The following is an 18,655-nucleotide window of genomic DNA, read 5'->3' on the forward strand; positions in this document are numbered from 1 at the left end:
CATTTCCATAATCCAGTACGTGTTTCAGTTGGTTTAGAGGAGAGAGGAAAAATCCACTAGCATCCATTATGCTGAAGAATGGTGCTACTCACATTTTCCTGAGGCAGTTACAAGGTACCTCAAAGGGAGGCCGAATGTCTCATTTGGGATTAATTTAAAAGCACATTTTCTTCCCTGGTGATAAAGGACTTTTGCTTTGTGTGTGTTTTCAATCACTGGGCTACAAGTCATATTCTAGCATTCCCCTCCCTCCCAAACACTTATTCAGGTTGTTGCCAGAATATTGTGCCCACTAAGATAGCTGTACATTCTACAAGCAAGCATGAAAATAATGCTAGACTTCATTGCTGAATACCACATCCACAAAAATGGAATGTCAACTGCCCACACCTAAATTTTTGTTTGAAGGACTGGGGTTACTTTGAACAGTTTTTGCGTGGTCACAATGCAGCAAACTCATAACGACTGCATTCATGTATCACTGTGTATTGCGCTATAGCAATCTTCATATTTTGGCTATCCTTTGCAGGCAAACCAGTTCAGTTGCCAATAATTGCTACAAGTGCATGCAGCACAATATCCAATTATGTGTGGTTGCAGTCAATGCTGTGAAGGGAAAATAGCATCAGAACACCATCTGAGGCCTAAGGAATTTGAGGCTTCAGGAACTACCATTCTCCTCACTCAGCTTCCTACCAGCATGGGCTTTCAATGGTGGCCATGCTGACAGAGGCTGATGGGAATTGTAGTTCCTGAACATCTGGAGAGCAGCAGGTTCCCTACCCCTGATCTAAGAGAAGTCATTACAGTTTGAACTCAATTGTCTATCTGTAAAATAACAATGAGGAGTCGCATGGTATAGTGGTTAAGTGCTTGCACTGCCACTCACACGGTCAGGAGTTCAAGCCCCCTGTGGGTCAGATATCCTGGCAGCTGGCTCATGGTCAACTCAGCCATCCATCCATTTCTTGGTCGGTAAATGAGTACCTAGCTCATAGCTAGGGGGTAAAGAATAGCTGGGGAAAGCAATGGCAAACTATCCCACAAAAACAGCTTGGCTATAAAATCATTGCTTGTAGTGGTACCCCAGGGTCGAACACGACTGAAGGGAAAACTTTACCTTTTAAAATAACAATAGTAGGTAAACTGGTCTCACCTAAATCCCTTGATTTCAGTATTGTTTGGCATATCTTAGTCTGCAATGGGCTTGGTTTTGGCTGGCAGGCCCTATTTCGCACTCTGCACTCTCCCAGGAGTTACTGACTTTTCCTGGGGAGGGCTAGCTTTCTCTCTGGGTATTCCACTGCCACCACCTGATCAGGAGGACTGCCTACTGGAAAAGATCAGGATTTCCCAGCTTCCTTTCCAACTTCGAGGCCTCTGCCTCGGTTTTCCCATAGTTCCCCTCTCCTGGGTTCCACAGGGTAGACTGAGATCCTGGAGGAAAAGCTGCTCAGTCTTCCCCTCTACCTCCTGTCTAAATAGCGTGTCCAAGACAGTGGGGCATACGTGGTACAGAGAACTGTTTAAAATTATTTATTAAAAAGAAAGTGACTACCTTATGTTTTGTCAGACCAGGCTATTATCAGAGTTACCTTTGAATGGAGCCTATTACACATACAGAAGAATGAAATGGGAGTGGTGTTGAGATGGCGGAAGAGTGGGCTGTGCCATTTGAGACTAGAAGTGAAGATCACATTTTGGAATGTTCTCCTGCAATATTAGAAACTGTAACAGAAAAATATTACAGAATGCAAACTGAAGAATGCGGAAGCCTTTTCCACAAAGAGCTCGTTCTCTGAAAAATTTATTCAGCTTTTATGAGTCAGAACTCACTTCATTTTACATGCCGGAGTAAATATTCATTAAGTTCATCCTTGTACAGCCTCAACTGAATAGGATCCCCACCCACCCACTTTTCTGTTGTGCCTATAAAATCATTAACCTAACACAGGGCTCACTAACCTCTTTTCTACAGAAAGCTTTTTTTTTTCAGTCACAAGCCTTTATTGGCATAAAATAAACATACAAAATCAGCATACAAAATTTGCCCATTATTGCTCACAATTATAGACACTGGTACTAAAATACTAAATACTAAAATATATACATGGTCCTTCTGTAACTATAGGACATTCCTTCAGCTAAGTTAACTCACTTAAACGTCATCGGATACTGACAGAAGCTAGCAAAATTACTGCTGGCTATATGTGGTCATAATACATAGACATTGGTTGGTATTCATCTAGACTTATGTCTATTATTGTTAGCAGAAATTTTGCTACATTCTCACACACTGTGGGATCCATGTTGTTCAAAAGCATAGGTATCTTAAGAGCATCAGTTAGATTGTTATACAGAAATGGGATAAGTGCAGATTGTGACATTCTGATTTTTGCAAACCTTACACAATGAAAGAGGGTATGATCGAGTGTCTCCACCTGACCCATATTGCATGGACATAGCCTCCTCTGTTTATCAATTTGTTGATATCTGCCATAGAGCAGCTACAGAAAGCTACTTCTGAGCAACGCAAAACAACCCAACCTTCTTCCCTACTCCCCTCCCCACCGAATTTTGTTGTATCCTAGAAACAAAACCTGGACCAGAAATGAAGTCATCAAGTAAGCAGAACAAAAAAGTTTATGAAAAAACGCTTAGAGCAGATCTTGGTCCGGTCGTCCAGGCAACTCTGAGGCAGCCAGTGGAAGCGAAGTCAATTCCGCACAGTATATTTATAACCTGTTGCAATCGTTATAAATGAATTCGTTTTCTTTCATTAGCATGGCAACTCCTCTGGAACTATCATGAAAGACACTCTCCCTTCCCTAATTTTATACATGAACCTTTGAGCATTGTGGATATATACAGACTAGTGGGACTGCCGCTTCGCGTGCGTGGGAGCCCCGTGCCTCTCTGATCCCCTCAGCTCACCCGGCCGGAGACAGCTCAGGGTCGCGCGAGGTATTTATAGCCCTGCCCATGTTGGAGCAGCTGCTGCCGCCGCCTCTGCCGGTCTGATCCGCTCCCGGGGCCAAGCTAGGCGCGCCCAGTGGGCGGAGCCAATCGCGGGGGCGTGTCTTGGGCGCGCGCGTGTTCCTGTGCCTGTACCGCGCGAAGCCCCGGGCCGGACGAATTGCACCTGCAGCCATTTGTCAGCGGCCAGGGCGACGCACCGGAGCCCCGCGAGAGCGGCGACCGTCGCCAAACGCCTCGCTCTGCCCGAGGGACGCACCAATGAGCGGCGACGCCAGCTGCGAAGGCGGGATGGAGGAGGGTAAAGAAAGCTAGGGAAAAACTCCTGCCCCGAACAAAGCATCTGAATAACTTGCTCCCCCACCTCCCGCTCCAAGGAGCGCGCAGCCGAAAGCGGATTAACCTTTTAACTTTTTTGCAGGATGAATGAGCGGCTGGGGCGCTTCTGTTGGGTGGCTTGTGCTGGGCTGCTGACGGGAGGGACGGTTCTTTGTTCTTGCTGGTACTTGGGAGTACCTCCTCCCTGCAGTGGCCTTCCAGTTTTGCTGGCCTCCCCTCGGATCCTGCTTTACCTGGCCAGGATTTCACCTGCTCCCGCCCCTCTCTGTTGGGAGCATCTTCTCTCCTTTCTTGTAAACAGGCCAGCAGTGTGATTTGGAACAGGCAGTTTTCTCCCTTGCATTCTCAAAGGGAAGGAGTGGTGAGTGAAGGATATTCCCCCTCCAGTGAAGTGACTAATGCTTATATATATATATTAAATCAGTTACGGCCACTGGCAGTGTACGTAAGTCCATTGGAAGGGGGCAGGGAGGGAATGCCCTTTTAATACATATAGTAACAGCAACAACATAAAGTCTTTGGTGCACTTCCACTCAATTTCTAATAATTTTTATGAGGGGATGGGTGATCTGAAACAATTGCCACAGGAATTATCAGTGGAAATTAAACAGTCCAGTGCCTCTTTAAAGACTACCAAAATTTAGCCTAGTGTAAAGCATTATGATATAATAAACATTGTCTTTAAGGTGCCACTGGACTCCCGTTTTATTTTTGTTGCTTTAGCCTAATGCAGCTGTTGCATCTGAAATTGTTGTTTAGGTTTATCAGTGTCCTCTAAATGCTTAAAAATGAGTTGAGGTGATGTGCATAAGAAAATAATGTTATTGAAGCAATGCTCCAAAGATGTTTTTGGAGTATCTGTTTCTTTGTTGGAAAAAAGTCTGGCTGCTGTGAATTTTTTGTGCTTAAGCTGCAGCGAAGTCCTCACACTTGGAATCAAATCCAGGACTTTCTTCTGGATAAATGAATAGCGTGGGGTTCCGTGGTTACTAAAATCATACTCATGAATAGGGCTGGCTGTGAATAGTATAGTTCTCTGTGAATAGTACTCTGACTAGTACTCTAACTATTGTGCAGGGCAGAATGAGAATTCCAGTATGGTTCTTCTGGTCCAGGGTGGCGAAACTTGCTTGACAAAAGAGCCACATAGAATAAACTTCAGATGTTTGACAGTCACAACACATGAACAAATATTATACACACTGTTTATTGTTACATTCACATTTTGTTACAAACTATATAAATATTAAGAAACACACATATGTAATAATTATTTGTGTATGTAATTTTTATTAGCATTAAACGAGACTGAGAAGGCGCTCTGCAAAGACTGCCAGAGATTCCTGTTTCCAAGGAATACTTTTTCTGCCAGGATATCCTAAAGAATTTGTTTTAAAGAATCTGTATGCATCTGTACATAATGTCTGCTAAATTATTTTTAAAATATTAGAATGAGCAGCAAAGACAAGACTAAATTAAGGAAGAGTTGGTTTTTGTACCCTGCTTTTCTCTACCTTAAGAAGTCGTAAAGCAGCTTACATGGTTTAGAAGTAGCTGAGTTGTAAAGAGAAGTTGTTCACTAGAATTCCTTCTGTGTATTCATCAGGGACTTGGAGCTTGTGTTTTTCAAACATCAGTCCCTCTACTTACACAAGCTATATGTTGTACCACTTTTAAAACTCAGGAGCCTGCTCTGTTTTACAAAAAAATAAAATGTCAAAAGCTCATTGGGTGAGTATAAAGTTGGTCTTTGGGTTGCACTCTCAGGATTAAACCACACATGCTCAGAAGTTTTGTGTTCTACCTACCCATCAATTTTTAAAAACAACTTTTGGGTATATAGTGGCCTGATTTGCATTGAGATCTTGTCAAATGGGAAGGTTAAGCCTTTCCCTCAAATGCTGTTTCCATGGCCTGAAATGGCCCCAGGAAAACCATCTTCTTCACAGTTCAGATTTAATTCAGGTCACTGCTCAGCTGAAGAGTCGATTTTATACATTGATGCCAGCTTCCAGCACCCATTTCTGCAAGATAGGCATGTCTACCTCTGACCTCTGTACTCAGGCTCTTACTGCCCTTTGTGACCTTGCTGTCCCATAGCAAAGTGCAGCATTGCAGCCAGACCAAAGATGTACACCACAGGGGACAGGTCAAAAGAAGGGGAGACTTACTCCAACAGGCAGCCTACTTGGCCGCAAGCCACACATTATGTAGCAAAGAGCTGCATGTGGTTCACAGCTGCAGTTTGCCCCCCCCCCCCCCCGTTCTAGAACCTATTCTGGCACTCTTAATTACTACATCACACTGGATCTACTTGACAATGCTGTTGACTTTCTGTGTTTTCAACATCTACAGTTTTTGCAAACCTTCACAATAACAGAAGTGTTTGCCTGTTTGTAGTATTTATATTGTGCTTCATAACTCAAGTTCTGAAGGTGACTCAGTTTAATATGCAAGACTACAATGAAATCCATACAACAGTTAAAATAAAAACTTGTCACAAACAAATATTATATCCAAGCAGGGGCCATTTTTTGCAAAACAAGAGAAAGGTTCCTTTAAAACATTTATGTGTTACGATCTCAGTCACACTGATGCCCACAGTGGCTCCCAGTTTTCATATGAAAGCAATGTAATGATCAATAAACAGTTATAAGCACTGGTGAAGTATTTAACTGTTAAAATAAAAGCAGCAGTAAAATTGTAGTGGGAGTAAACAATGGAACAGCTTTTTAAAAAAATCTGTGGCAGAAAAATGGCTAAAAACTCAGCAGCAGTGAATGATGTTAAAAGGAAAAATAGATTTTGGCTTTTTTAGATTTTTCTAAACAAAAACATTCTCATTATCTGTGTTGGTATCTCTTACTTCATGTTTAACACATTTTGTTTTGTTGTGAGACCAAAGTGCTGTATCTGTTAGTTAAAGCACCAAATGGGAACAAGACCATGTAAATATCCTGACTGTTGCGCTACAACACATACACAAAAGTTTTTTTAAAATGGGAGGCCTTTGCAGGTCTGAAGAGTTGCTTAGGTGAATGAAGGGAATTTATTCTAATTGAACTATGATTTCTGTAGCCACCATTCCTATAAACCACAAGTATGTAGTTACCTTTCATAAGTACCTTTCTTTCCTAACTATCAAAAGAAGTGGATTCAGTTTCCGACAGTTTCATTTCTTCTGATTTATCTTGACTGTTTATATTCTATCCTCAATGAGTGGCTAATTAAATACTGAAAGCAGTTAAAATCACATATACACATAATTTCAAATTACAAATCATAAAAGCAGTGGACAGAAAATTGAATAGCAGTAGTTTAAAAAAACAATTTAAAATTAGCGGACAGTTAAAATTAGCTATTATTCACCAGCAGTTAAAGCAGGATAGTTGTAATGTAGATTAAAACTAGCAAGGACATCAACAGATAAAAACAAAACCATCACCAGAGAAGTGGAGAGATGGTAGGAAATAAAAAGAAATGTCTCTGTCAAACGTTTGGCCAAGTAAATCTTCACTCAGCACCAGCTGATGGCAAATCTGGTGCTGGACAAGCTTCTAAGGCAGTGGTTCTCAATCTTCCTAATGCCGCGACTCATTAATACAGTTCCTCATGTTGTGGTGACCCCCAACCCTAACATTTATCCATTTTACAGATGGAGAACACTCATGCAGAGAGTCTTAGGCGACCCCTGTGAAAGGGTTGTTCGACCCCCAAAGGGGTCCCGACCCCCAGGTTGAGGACCACTGTTCTAAGGGGTGGGCAATCAGATCTAGATGCCACAGGTAAAAGGCCCCTGTTTCTTGTTGCTGCATTCATCACCCCTGAAAATAGAGGAAGATACATGGGATGTTGGATAGGCAGGAGCATACAGCAGGGGATGATCTATAAGATAATGTAAAGATAGGCCATAAAAAGTATGTATGTTATGACCAATTTAAACTTAATTTTTCTGTTATTGGTTCTGGTGGGTTTTCCGGGCTGTGTGGCTGTGGTCTGGTGGATCTTGTTCCTAACGTTTCGCCTGCATCTGTGGCTCGCATCTTCAGAGGTGTATCACAGAGGGAAGTTGAATCCGGCCGTGAAAGCCTTCGACAATACATTGAACACCTCTACAGGGAGGAAATGCTCCAACAGACCTGGAAAATTGAGACACTCCGGATCAAACCATTTCTGTTATTGTTTGTAGTAATTTTGTGCTCCCACTTTGAATGTAGTTGGTTCATTTCCTGGCACATTTCTTTGATATTTCACAGTTGGTTTCCGATCTATCAGTTTGGTGGTGTTGTAGTTGATAGCTGCTTTCCTGGACAAAGAATCTGAAATGGATATTTTATGCAAATTTTATTCAGGTCAGTTCCAGCTTGGCCCTGATGGTGGCTGAGGGTCTTCTGCTGGTACTTTTCAGTTGAATAGATTAACCAAGTGGTAATATCTCACCTACAGAATATGTTTCCAACCATTTGGAAGCATGTTTTAAAAAAGAAAGAAAACCAGTGTATTGTTGAAGGCTTTCACAGCCAGAATCACTTTCATGGCTGGAATCACTAGGATGTTGTGGGTTTTCTGGGTTGTGTGGCTGTGTTCCAGTAGTATTTTCTTTTGACGTTTTGCTTGCATCTGTGGCTGACATCTTCAGTGAAAGTCTTTTTGGCTATGAGAAATGATGGAATAATTATTGTGTCTCTGCAGCATTAAAAAAGGTTAAAGAACAGAGTAGGTAGTCTTTCCTGATACGTAGTTTTTCCAATCTCTGGGTGTCTTGGTACAATTTCTCCCCATAGAGATGTTCAATGTATTGTCAAAGGCTTTCATGGCTGGAATCGCTAGGATGTTGTGGATTTTCTAGGTTGTGTGGCCATGTTCCAGTAGAAGTTTCTTCTGATGTTTCACCTGCATCTCAGCCACAGATGCAGGTGAACATCAGGAGAAAATACTACTGGAACACAGTCACACAACCCGGAAAACCCACAATATCCTAATGAAAACCAACTTTCTATGAAAAGGTGACTGACAGGGCAGAGTTACTGCAGTCTAATCCTGTTAAAATCAATTGGCTTAGACTGGAGTAACTCTATCCAGGATTGCACTGCACAGATCTTCAGTAGTACATGCAAACTACTAAGCAGATAGCGTAGTATTGTTTACAAGCACCATTTTAACTTCAACTTCAACTGACCTTTATTAGGTATATCAGTATAAATAAAACAAAATAAAGGACAGCGGGTGTTAAAACAAGACATAAAACTGGACAAAGCTCGTAAGGTTGGTAAAGAAGAGGTGATCAAGCTTCCATTATGTCTTTGTCTTGAAGACCTTTAATAAACATTCAGCGATTGTTCCAGTTATCCCGCTGTCGCTATTATTCAGCAGGTGAATAGTCTTTGTATGCTCCGAACAACTTTTTCTATTCCCTAGAGCCGGGACAAGTAGGGAGAGTCTAAGTAATACGTACCTGGGGCAAGAAAACATAATATGCTCAAGAGTCTCAACGGTATCCTGACAATCTGCACATGTTCTATCTTGAAGTGGAATATTCAATTGTCAGCCCTTAAGAATGGCATCTAGCTCGAGTAATGATCCATCTCTGCCTGGACTCTGACAGTTAGGATATAGATATTTAACTGTGAGGGTAATTTCAGGATAGATTCCAAAGTGCAAGGGAGAACAAGATGTCCTGGCTGCACTCAACAACAACTGGTATCCCTGGTCCAGTAGCCTTCTTTTTAGGGATAGCCAAATTTCATTTGCAGATTGCATAAAAAAAGTTTCTAAGGAGAGACCTAAAGAAGTTATTTTGGCCTCTATATATTTCCACCATTCGGACAACTCCAGTCCAGAGAGGGCTAAATAGGTGAGGCTTTTCACCTCAGTATAAAAGCAAAGATGAGTCCAGAATTTTAATGTAATCATCCACGCTCTGGTTTCCAACAAGTGCTGTCCTGATTCGAGACACAGAAAAGCATATGGAACACAATGGGGTACCCCAAAACTCTTGTAAAGAAATTTGGATTGGACTCTCTACAGATTTACTCCAAGTCCCTATCCAAAGAGGAACTCCGTAAAAGGAATTGATGTGTGACCTTTGTATTGAAGACTTTTAAGGCCGCAGTTATGAATTCATGTCCTTTAGAGAAAAATAACTGCACAACTGCATCAACAGAATTCTGACATCCCCTGATAGCTACCTCTCTATGGTTTGCCCAATCTGCTCTAAAGTGGAAGTGCATCCCCAGGTATTTAAATATCTTAACTTGTTCCAGGCCAATGCCATTAAGAAGCCACTTGTTCCAGGCCAATGCCATTAAGTAGTCTTCAAGCCGGTTGTTGGAGCAGTATTCATTAAACTTAGTTAAAAGATGTCTTAGACCTTAGATCTTGACAGCAGAACCACGTTGTCTGCATAAAGCAGAATTGGTAACTGGATGTTGCCCAAACTGGGATAGTGCGAGTGTACTTCCTTGAGAATGGGTGCTAAGTCATTTAAAAACAAATTGAATAGAACAGGAGCCAAAACACATCCCTGTTTGACACCTTTTGCAACCGGTATTTTAGGAGTCAGCAAGCCGGTGGATGTACACTTAATCTGGCAGGTGGTGTTACTGTAAAGGGACTTAATAAGTAGGAGTCTAGTGTCTATACCCATTTTATCTAGTTTGTTCCAAAGCAACTTCCTGTCAACTGAATTGAAAGCCCCTTTCATATCTAAAAAGGCAGTATAGAGGTGAGACATTCCTTTTTAAAAAGTATTTTGAGGATATAAAATGAAGGACCATACAATGGTCTAAAGTAGTCTTGCCTTGTTTAAATCCAGTTTGTTCCAGACCCAAGATCTACCCAGTCAATAAGCCTATTTAGAAGATGTTTTGCATATAGCTTCCCAGAAATGGAAAGAAGACTCATAGGCCTATGTCTATTAGTCTGTGTTGTACTGGAGCTTGGCTGCTGAATAGACAGCCAAAATCCTCTGCAATAGGGCATCAAGTTGATTAGAAAGTTCAACAGGTGATGTCATTGAGATCAATTCTGCTCTAAAATTCTTTAGGGCTGGTGAGTAAAGAAACTCATGGATTTTTGATTCTACTAAGTCACACCAGATAATTTTGGGGCTTATCTTTGTATAGGAATCACACGCACTCTGTTTTGGTGACTTTAAGGCGATATCTAATATTAGTGGCAAATGGTCACTCCATACCTGATGGACAACCTGAAAGTCCTGTACAAGAAGAAAGCATGACTAGGAAACCATTACATAATCTATGATGCTATTTCCCACGGTGAAAGAAAAGTGTACTTTCTCATATTGATATATTTGGTTAGACCATTAAGTGGGATCAGGTCAAGCTAGAAGCACAGTTTAACAAGGTTAATACCAGCAGAATTAGTTACATTATCTCTTAAGCGTTTTGGGAGAAAGAAATGCCAGGGTAATAAGTCCGAGTTCAAACCGGCTAAATGCTGAAAGTTGCTTTTGTCCCTTCCTACTCTAACATTCAAGTCCCCTGCCAAAATCAAATTAGCAGAGGAAGTGCTAATTTCATACTCACTACATACTCTGTCAGTTGAGTCCAATATACATCTTTCATGGTTCTTTCAGTGCTGGGGGTAAGTAAACGTTCACTAGAGCTAATTCATAATTCTCTCAAATTAGATGGACCACCTGGGCTAGGGGGAGGGAAGAAAGCAGCGTCTTAGCAGCAGCTCCCACCTCAGACTTTATCAGTATAGTAAGGCCAGCTTGGAGACGACCCTTTGGATTCAGCCTATAGGCTGGAAGAGAGAATGAATTATATCCTGGTAATTAAACTGGGGTTGGTGCCCAAGTCTCTTGAAGGCAGATCAGGTCAAACCTCAGGAGATAGTTGAGGAAATCAGAGTTGTTAGCCTTGTTATACCAGCCAGCCATGTTCCACGAGATAATCTTTTTTTTAATGAAGCAAGCCTTTATTGGCATAGACAACAGTACAACAATAATAAAAACAGATTAAAAAGCATATACAATACAGGATATACATGTTAGGACGAAGGAAATCTACTGGCATTTAGTAATTTCCAGGAGAAAGTCTGCCACTATCATACAGAGAGAAGGATCAGGGTTGTCCAACAAGTAGTGTAATCTAAATAAATCGGGGAGATCGGGTAAATGTAAAGTGGCGAGATTCACATACTTGGATCTGATTTCTGAATCTGAGACAATAGTGAAGTGGTAATTGGTGGGCCAGAGATTCAACTGAGCTACACTGGCACAATCTTTTAGCCTTTTTTCTTGTTTATTAAATCTGCCATGTAACAAGTCGCAGAAGGCATAACATTAAACCTGGCGAGCATTATGGCTCTCCTTTGAACAGGGTTTATTAAGCAATACAGGTAGTGTGCTAAGTGGCCCCGTTCAAATGGGAGAGAAAAATACAGGGGGGAGCATGTTTTCTTGGCTGCGGTGATTAGGGTAGAGAAATCTCTATCCAATAGTTGACCTTTTAATTTCCTATAAGCTTCTGAATAGGACAAAGGGCAAAGTGAATCCACTGACAGTCCGATAGAGGCAATTTTTTCTTCAATTATGGAAAACCAAGGGTTGGAATGGATGTCAGAGAGCAGACGGTGGACCAGGAAATTACAGTCTGAGAGAAAATGAATTCGCAGCCAGAATCTAAAAGTTCTCAGCCAAGCGGCTGATTCCAAGGAGTTTTGACCTAACTCCAGACAAAGGGCTGCATAGGGCACGCAATTTGGGAGTCCAGTTATCTTGTGAAAAAATTTGGATTGAAAAGAATTCAAGGAGTAGTTAATAGCTTGAATCCAAAGTGGGACTCCGTAAAGCAATCTTGAGGCGACTTTGGCATTGAAAAATTTGAGGGCAGGAGGGATAAAGGAGTGGCCACTGCTGTAAAAGAAACGTAGTAGTGCTGACATACTATTAGATGTAGCTAGGAGAGCGGGCCTTTTCTCTAGCTGCCCATGAAAGGTTAAAGGAGAAACGAGAGGCCAAGGTATTTATAGCACTAACCTGTTCAATTTGGGTGCTTTTCATTGCCCATGTGAGCTTCTTAAAGCGCCTAGAGAAGATCAATACCTTGGTTTTTTTCATAATTTATTGTCAGTCTGTTGGATTCACTGTAATCCACACAGCGCTTTATTAAGCGTCTGAGGCCAACTCTGGATCGAGAGAGAAGGACAGCGTCATCTGCATAGAGCAGAATTGATACATGGGATGTACCCAGTTTTGGGGCATGGCTGTTCACTGCTGAGAGGGCAGAGGGGAGGTCACTTAAGAAAAGATTGAAAAGAGTGGGGGCCAGGATGCAGCCCTGTTTGACCCCTTTGGTAATTGGAATACTGTCTGTCAAAAGGCCTTCGTGGGAACACTTGATCCGGCAACTGGTATTTGTGTGCAGTTACGAGATAATCTTCAGGGAAGGTGGAATGGAGATATGCTGCTTCTGGCATCAGTAGGTCAAGGATTTGGTCAAGGGAACTGTTTATATCAAAGAGTACACAGCCATTTCCCTGGCCAGCATCTTGGTTCGTTATAGTTGCTGATGGGTGTGAGGATGTTAAGTTCTCACTTAGACGCAACGAGTCAAATGCCAAGTATGGGGCCATAGGGATTATCAGTTCTCCCTGGTCATCTGTTGCTAAAACTGTGTTGGAGTTGTATGGTTTACAAATGGCCAGGGATGACCCATGTTCATCCCCATGGGAGGTAGTCTGGCAAAAAGGGGCAACCTCCATTTCAGAGTAATTGGTTGGGGAACCTTTGTTGGTTATCTCATTTATGGGGTCATCCCAGGGCAGCTTCTGTGTTTTTTGCTGAGCATATGTTTCGAATACGAGCATACAGGCCCTCATCTGGTCAAAACGCTGCAATACTGCTTCTTGCTTGGATTGGGGTAGAAGTTCGAAGGATGATCTGACATCATCTCCCAGACTCTCGCAGCCAAACAACAACACTTCAGGTGTGGATCTCGCATTTGAAATTGGTTTGGGTCCAATCTCCTGTGAGTTTGTGTTACACTTGGGGAGGCCTTTTTCACAGCTTGCGTGGATTCAGCCCTTATGGGAAATTCTAGCACTGGAATCTTTAATTACACAGTTGATAAGATAATTCTTAAAAAGTCTGAAGGGGTATATACCCACATCCATTAAAGTGGCCCTTCTCCTAATTAAAAGCTGAATTTCCTGAGGATCATAAAAACTCACTCTTACTCTACAGGCGTGGTCTGTTCTATGCAGTACTTCTGCAAGAATCTTGAATGTCTCGTTGAAAATTTGTTTTGAGTGTCCTTTCACCCTAAAGACAAGAGTCCCACCGTGGAATTTTTCCATTGAAGGGCCATATGTCAAGAATAATTTGGTTGGTCACTAGCTGTAGTTTGCATTTGTCTGTCCTTACATTTGGGGAAACCAGCTTCTAAGGTTTGCTGTTTATGTCTTCCAGGGAGGTCTCAGCCAGTGGATTGTTGCCAAAGGATTCCTGTTTGTTCTGTGTGTGTTGAAGCAGGATGTTCTGTTTCCAGGCTTGCATTTCAGCAAATTTCTCATCTGTACATTTAAACAGCTGCACCCCTGAGCAAATCTCTTTAATATCAATTAGGCATGAGGACATCGTGGCAAGTTGCTTTTCAATATGTTGGAGCTTGCAGTTAGCAAACATTGGTCTGCAATCTCGGTTAGGAACCTAGAGTAAAAATAATCTGCATTAAGTGTTGGGATCCTGCTCTCTCCCTCTTTGTCCTTTTCATCGTTCCTGATCTCATTTATTGTGATGCTGCCAATGCTGTTGTCTAAGTACATTCTTTCAAGTATACTTGGAGGGGGGGGGGGGGCGGGTGTCCTCTCCAGGTTCCTCTGGCACCACTATTTCTTGGTTTCCTAAAGCAGAAAATCTGTTAGAGGTTGGAAGACAGGTTTGCAAGTTGCCATCATAAAGCTGAGCTGCAAAGAGGTCATTTAACTTTAATTGCTTTAAATTGGGTTGCTGACTCTCAGAGTTAGGTGAGTTGATTCTATTTTTCCTTTTTGTCATTGTTAACAGACCAAGCGAGTTGTCTGAGCAAGTTAAAAATTGTGTTAGGTTTCCTGGGTAAAACAAACAGTGAAAGAAAACAGAAGGCCCAAAGTTTGCTATTGTTTCACACTCCAAGCAAGTTGAAAAGATGGAATGATGGGTTTCTTTCCAGCTTATTTATGGCCTCAGACCACTCATCAGGCTGTAAATCAGCTTGGAGGTTGAAAGGAAAAATAACAGTGAGTTGAAAGTGGGATTCTCAAGGCTAAAATTAACAAAAATTAAAAGGAGTTAAAACCCTTTTAAAATCCTGTTAAAATGCCTAAGAAATCCTATAAAAACCTGTTAAAATCCTATTGAAATACAAAGAAACAGCATTTAAAACAGGGAGCTCACAATTAGGCGGTGAAAAAACAAAACAAAAAGCAGCTTGAAGGACTGTAGTCACCATACACAAACACTAAACAAACCAAAGAGCGCTGCCCTTTGAACTGTAAAACATTATAAAAGTTGAAGGGGAGTACTGTGTGATTAAAAACTAAATGGGGGGGGGGGAGATTAAAACTTATCTAAGGTAGTGGAGGAGCTCAAGTGGAAGCAGCTGTTCAGGACAGTGGCCGGAACCGGAACTCACACCATTTTCACCAGATAGCATAGTAATTACAGTGAATCTGTTTTTGCCTGGAAAAAATTGAATGTTTTACATTCACACTGGTCATATGTAAAATGTCTCTGTGTAATTAAAAGTATTTCTTTTGAGCTGGGATTCAGCTGAAATTAATTTGTGTTGGAGATGACACTTCTGTTTTCTTATGATGGTGAAGGAAAGCAATGACTTTGAAACTGAATGAAGAAGAAAAAGATGACAATCAGCAACTTATTGTTTTGTGAAAGGAAGGATTGGTTCTCTAGCTGCTCTAGTTGTCTACAGAAGTGTTTGGTCATAAATGTGTCTGAATTGGTGAGAGTCAGTGTGGTATAATGGAGCTTCCTTGCATGGCTCAAGACCCTCAGATGGGTCTTATAGGCCAACTACATGGTCACAAACCCCTAATCAGCAACCATAATTTGTATTGCTTTTCAGAGGATCTGTAGCTAGTGTGCATGTGTAGAGAGCAAAGCTGCCGCGTACCCTATCACTACTTGCACTCATGCCAAGACAAGCAGTATGACAGTAAAGTGAAATTGCTCAGTGATGGAGACATTTCTTCATGGTATGATTTATCTTTTGGCTCTTACGTGTTTCCTGTCTTTACTTCCTTTATGTGCTGCCCATAGTCCAGGCCTTGATTTCAGTGTGGAAATGGTAATGAAACTAAATCCCTTAATACAATTTGTTGTTCTTTTAAACGTTTGTTCATGCTTCAGTTCCACAATATAAAAGTTTTAAGTTGGAAAATCACTATGCTGTTGTTGGAAAATCAGCAAGTTGTGATCTTTTGCAGCTGGGATGAGAACAGGCAGTTTCTATCCTGGGATGAGAACAGGCAGTACTGGGAACAGGCAGTTTCTATCCTGACTCCCCTCTAGTCTTCAAGATCAGGAATAGTGGAGCCACATTCAATTCAATTAGCAAAGATGAAATCATGAGTCTTGGAACCTGTGAGAACAGGGTGGTTTTAGCAGCTGATAAGATCCCACCATTCCATCTTACTTTGACTGTTCAGGTCACATGGTTAGTAACATGGTTACGTAATTAATTGACATCACCAGCCTTGGGTTTGATTGGTCAAAGGAGCTTAGGCCAACTCAGACCCTTGGCTACAAAGTTCACCATTTCACTTTAGTTTTGCACTTGGTGCCTTATTCATGGCTCCTTGATTCCGTACCCATTAAGCAGATATGGAATCAAGTTACATACTTTGCAGGGGTGACTTTCCTGACTTTAATCCCAGTTGCTTGGCCCTTGTCGTCAGACAGTTGGGTAGTAGCTGATGATACTACTAAGACTCAGATGTGAGGATCCTAGGGTTTTGTAATTTTGTTTGTTGCCAGCCCATCCTTCAAATCCTTTGGACTACTAGGGGTTCCTGAAGTCATGTGACCATGTCATAAAACTTTCTATCAACGTGCTTGCAGCTCAGTTGGTCTCATGCTGCCTTCTTGGAATTAAAGGTCTTTCTCATTCTATCTGTCTCTTAGGATTGTTGTGACCATGAAACAGGAGCAACATTTTGTGCTAATATGAGCTTCCGAGAAGAGAGACTAGAATGGATTAGAATGTAATAAAAAGGGGCCACTACTGAGAACTCCCTAGTGGCGTTAAGTAGGCATTGCAAGAGCGTTCCTTGTGTAGGGAAATTTTTCCAGTAGCCTAAAACTTATGTTATCAAACTTACATTAGGTAACTTTATCTGTGCAGTCATTTAATCTTTCTCTTCCAGGAAGGTCAATCTTGCAAGGTGCTAAGTATTTCACTGTATTCAAGCATTTAACTTCAGCACAAGAGTTTAAATTGTGTTCTGAGTTTGATAAGAACCTTTTGTGAGACAAGTTATATTTTATTCACACAAAGCTTGTGCTTGAAGTTTGTACTTAAGGGCAAATGTGGATCAAGTTATAGTAGTGACCTTTTCCATGTAAGCTTAATATAGATACCAGCAAAACAGGGATTTGTTCCATCTCTTCCTATAGCGATGCTACTGTAGTCTGAAATTCACTTCTCTATCTTTAAAGAACAAATTGGTGGCTAGGGGAACTCCTGGATCTTTATTTTCCTCAGTTCACCTCCCCTCCCTCCATCATTTTGATTTTGAACGCTCACTTGAAAAAACTTCCTAGATCGTTGTAGGTGTGGATTTTAGGTGTTGAACATGAGAATGAAAATTAGCAGGTAGTAGATTCTATTTGGTGACTATGAAAAGGAGAACTTAGAATGCTTTCCTCTAGAAATAGCTTCAGTTTAGGGCTACATGGTAAACAGTAGAAACCATATAATAATCAGCCACTGATTCATTGGGTTTATCTATGATGAAAGCTTTTTTTTTCCACTGAGAAGTCATTGCTATGGACACATCCAGGCTACAGACTTCTCTGAATGCGATACTTCACACACACAAGGCCCTTACTGACATTAAAACAGATAAAAATTAGTACACAAGATCCAAGAATAATAGTGACTAGAACTGTTCAGAATCAACTGAAAAAATGTCCTACATTCCATTCATGGTATCTACTTCTGTTCTGTAAAAACTTTGCAACTGATTTGATTATTTTTGGATTTCAGTTAATCCTAAGAAAGGATGTCTAGGAGTCATCTGAATACTATTCTCTGTCACAGAACAGCAGATCAGTAAATTTAGCGTGGATTCTTGAATAAAAAGAACAATACAACAACACATGGGATTTTAATTCACATTGCCCGCAGGGGCAAACTCTATCCAGCAATGGAATTTTGGGTTATTTCACATAAGGCAAGGTAGAAAGGAGTGTGTTGAACTGTACCCAATATTCCAGGTGAGGCCTCACCAATGCAAGATATAGAGATACACAATTGAGGGGGAGAGGAGGGAGGGGTGGCATGCAAGGGAGTGGGGGGTGACATGCAGGGGAGGGCCAGGAGGGGGCCCAGCATTTGGACCTGGCCCACCCACCCTAGTGGAGGGAGGGGAGGAGTGGGGTGGCATGCAAGGGAGGTGAGGGAGGGAAGGGTGGCATGCAAGGGAGGGCTGGGAGGGGGCCCAGCATTTGGACCTGGCCCACCCACCCTTGCAGAGGGAAGGGGAGGGGGAGTGAGGGTGGCATGCAAGGAAGGGGAGGGAGTGAGGGGTGGCATGCAAGGAAGGGGAAGGGGCCCGGCATCAGGACCTGGCCCACCCACCCTAGCAGAGGGAGGGGGAGGGAGGGGTGGCATGTAAGGGGAGGGAGGGGTGGCATGCAAGGGTGGGTATGGAACAGTTAGACATGAGAAATATGACTCAGTGGGAAACATCTACTTCTAGCCTGGCTCTTAAGCTCTTGCATTTCTATATCTAGCAACCTGTGCCTAATCATATCAAATGCTAACTCTTCAGTGACACAACACAGAGAGTCTGAAGAGATCCCTATTGATCTAATTTTTTTCTTCTGTATGTCTTAGCCACAGCAATGATTGGGATTCTGTTAACATATAGAAAACAAAGCAGTTGGATTCTATTTTAAAGAGACAGTGAAGCCAAAATTTAATTGTTGCCAGCCAAGTTCTGGTAACTAAAAGCCTTTGGTTTGTTTCTAAACACAGAACTGCATACACCCCACATTTTGGCATTCCAAGGATTTTGCATAAGAGAGTTGATTGTATCCCTTCAACATCCTCACTTTAAGCATTTATCCATATTAGAACGCCATAGAGAA

At 41.8% G+C, this 18,655-nt stretch overlaps 1 protein-coding gene across 1 annotated transcript in view; it reads left to right on the forward strand.

The window, feature by feature from the left end:
- Positions 1 to 3,068: 3,068 nt before the first annotated feature.
- GADL1 (glutamate decarboxylase like 1) overlaps positions 3,069 to 18,655 on the forward strand; it is a 104,722-nt gene continuing 89,135 nt past the window's right edge. Inside the window, exon 1 of the mRNA XM_048510783.1 lies at positions 3,069 to 3,277. Coding sequence (XP_048366740.1) covers positions 3,238 to 3,277 — 40 coding nt within the window. The 5' untranslated portion in view covers positions 3,069 to 3,237. The remainder of the gene's footprint in view (positions 3,278 to 18,655) is intronic.

This window comes from Sphaerodactylus townsendi, linkage group LG11, assembly GCF_021028975.2.
Source record: "Sphaerodactylus townsendi isolate TG3544 linkage group LG11, MPM_Stown_v2.3, whole genome shotgun sequence".
NCBI lineage: Eukaryota > Metazoa > Chordata > Lepidosauria > Squamata > Sphaerodactylidae > Sphaerodactylus > Sphaerodactylus townsendi.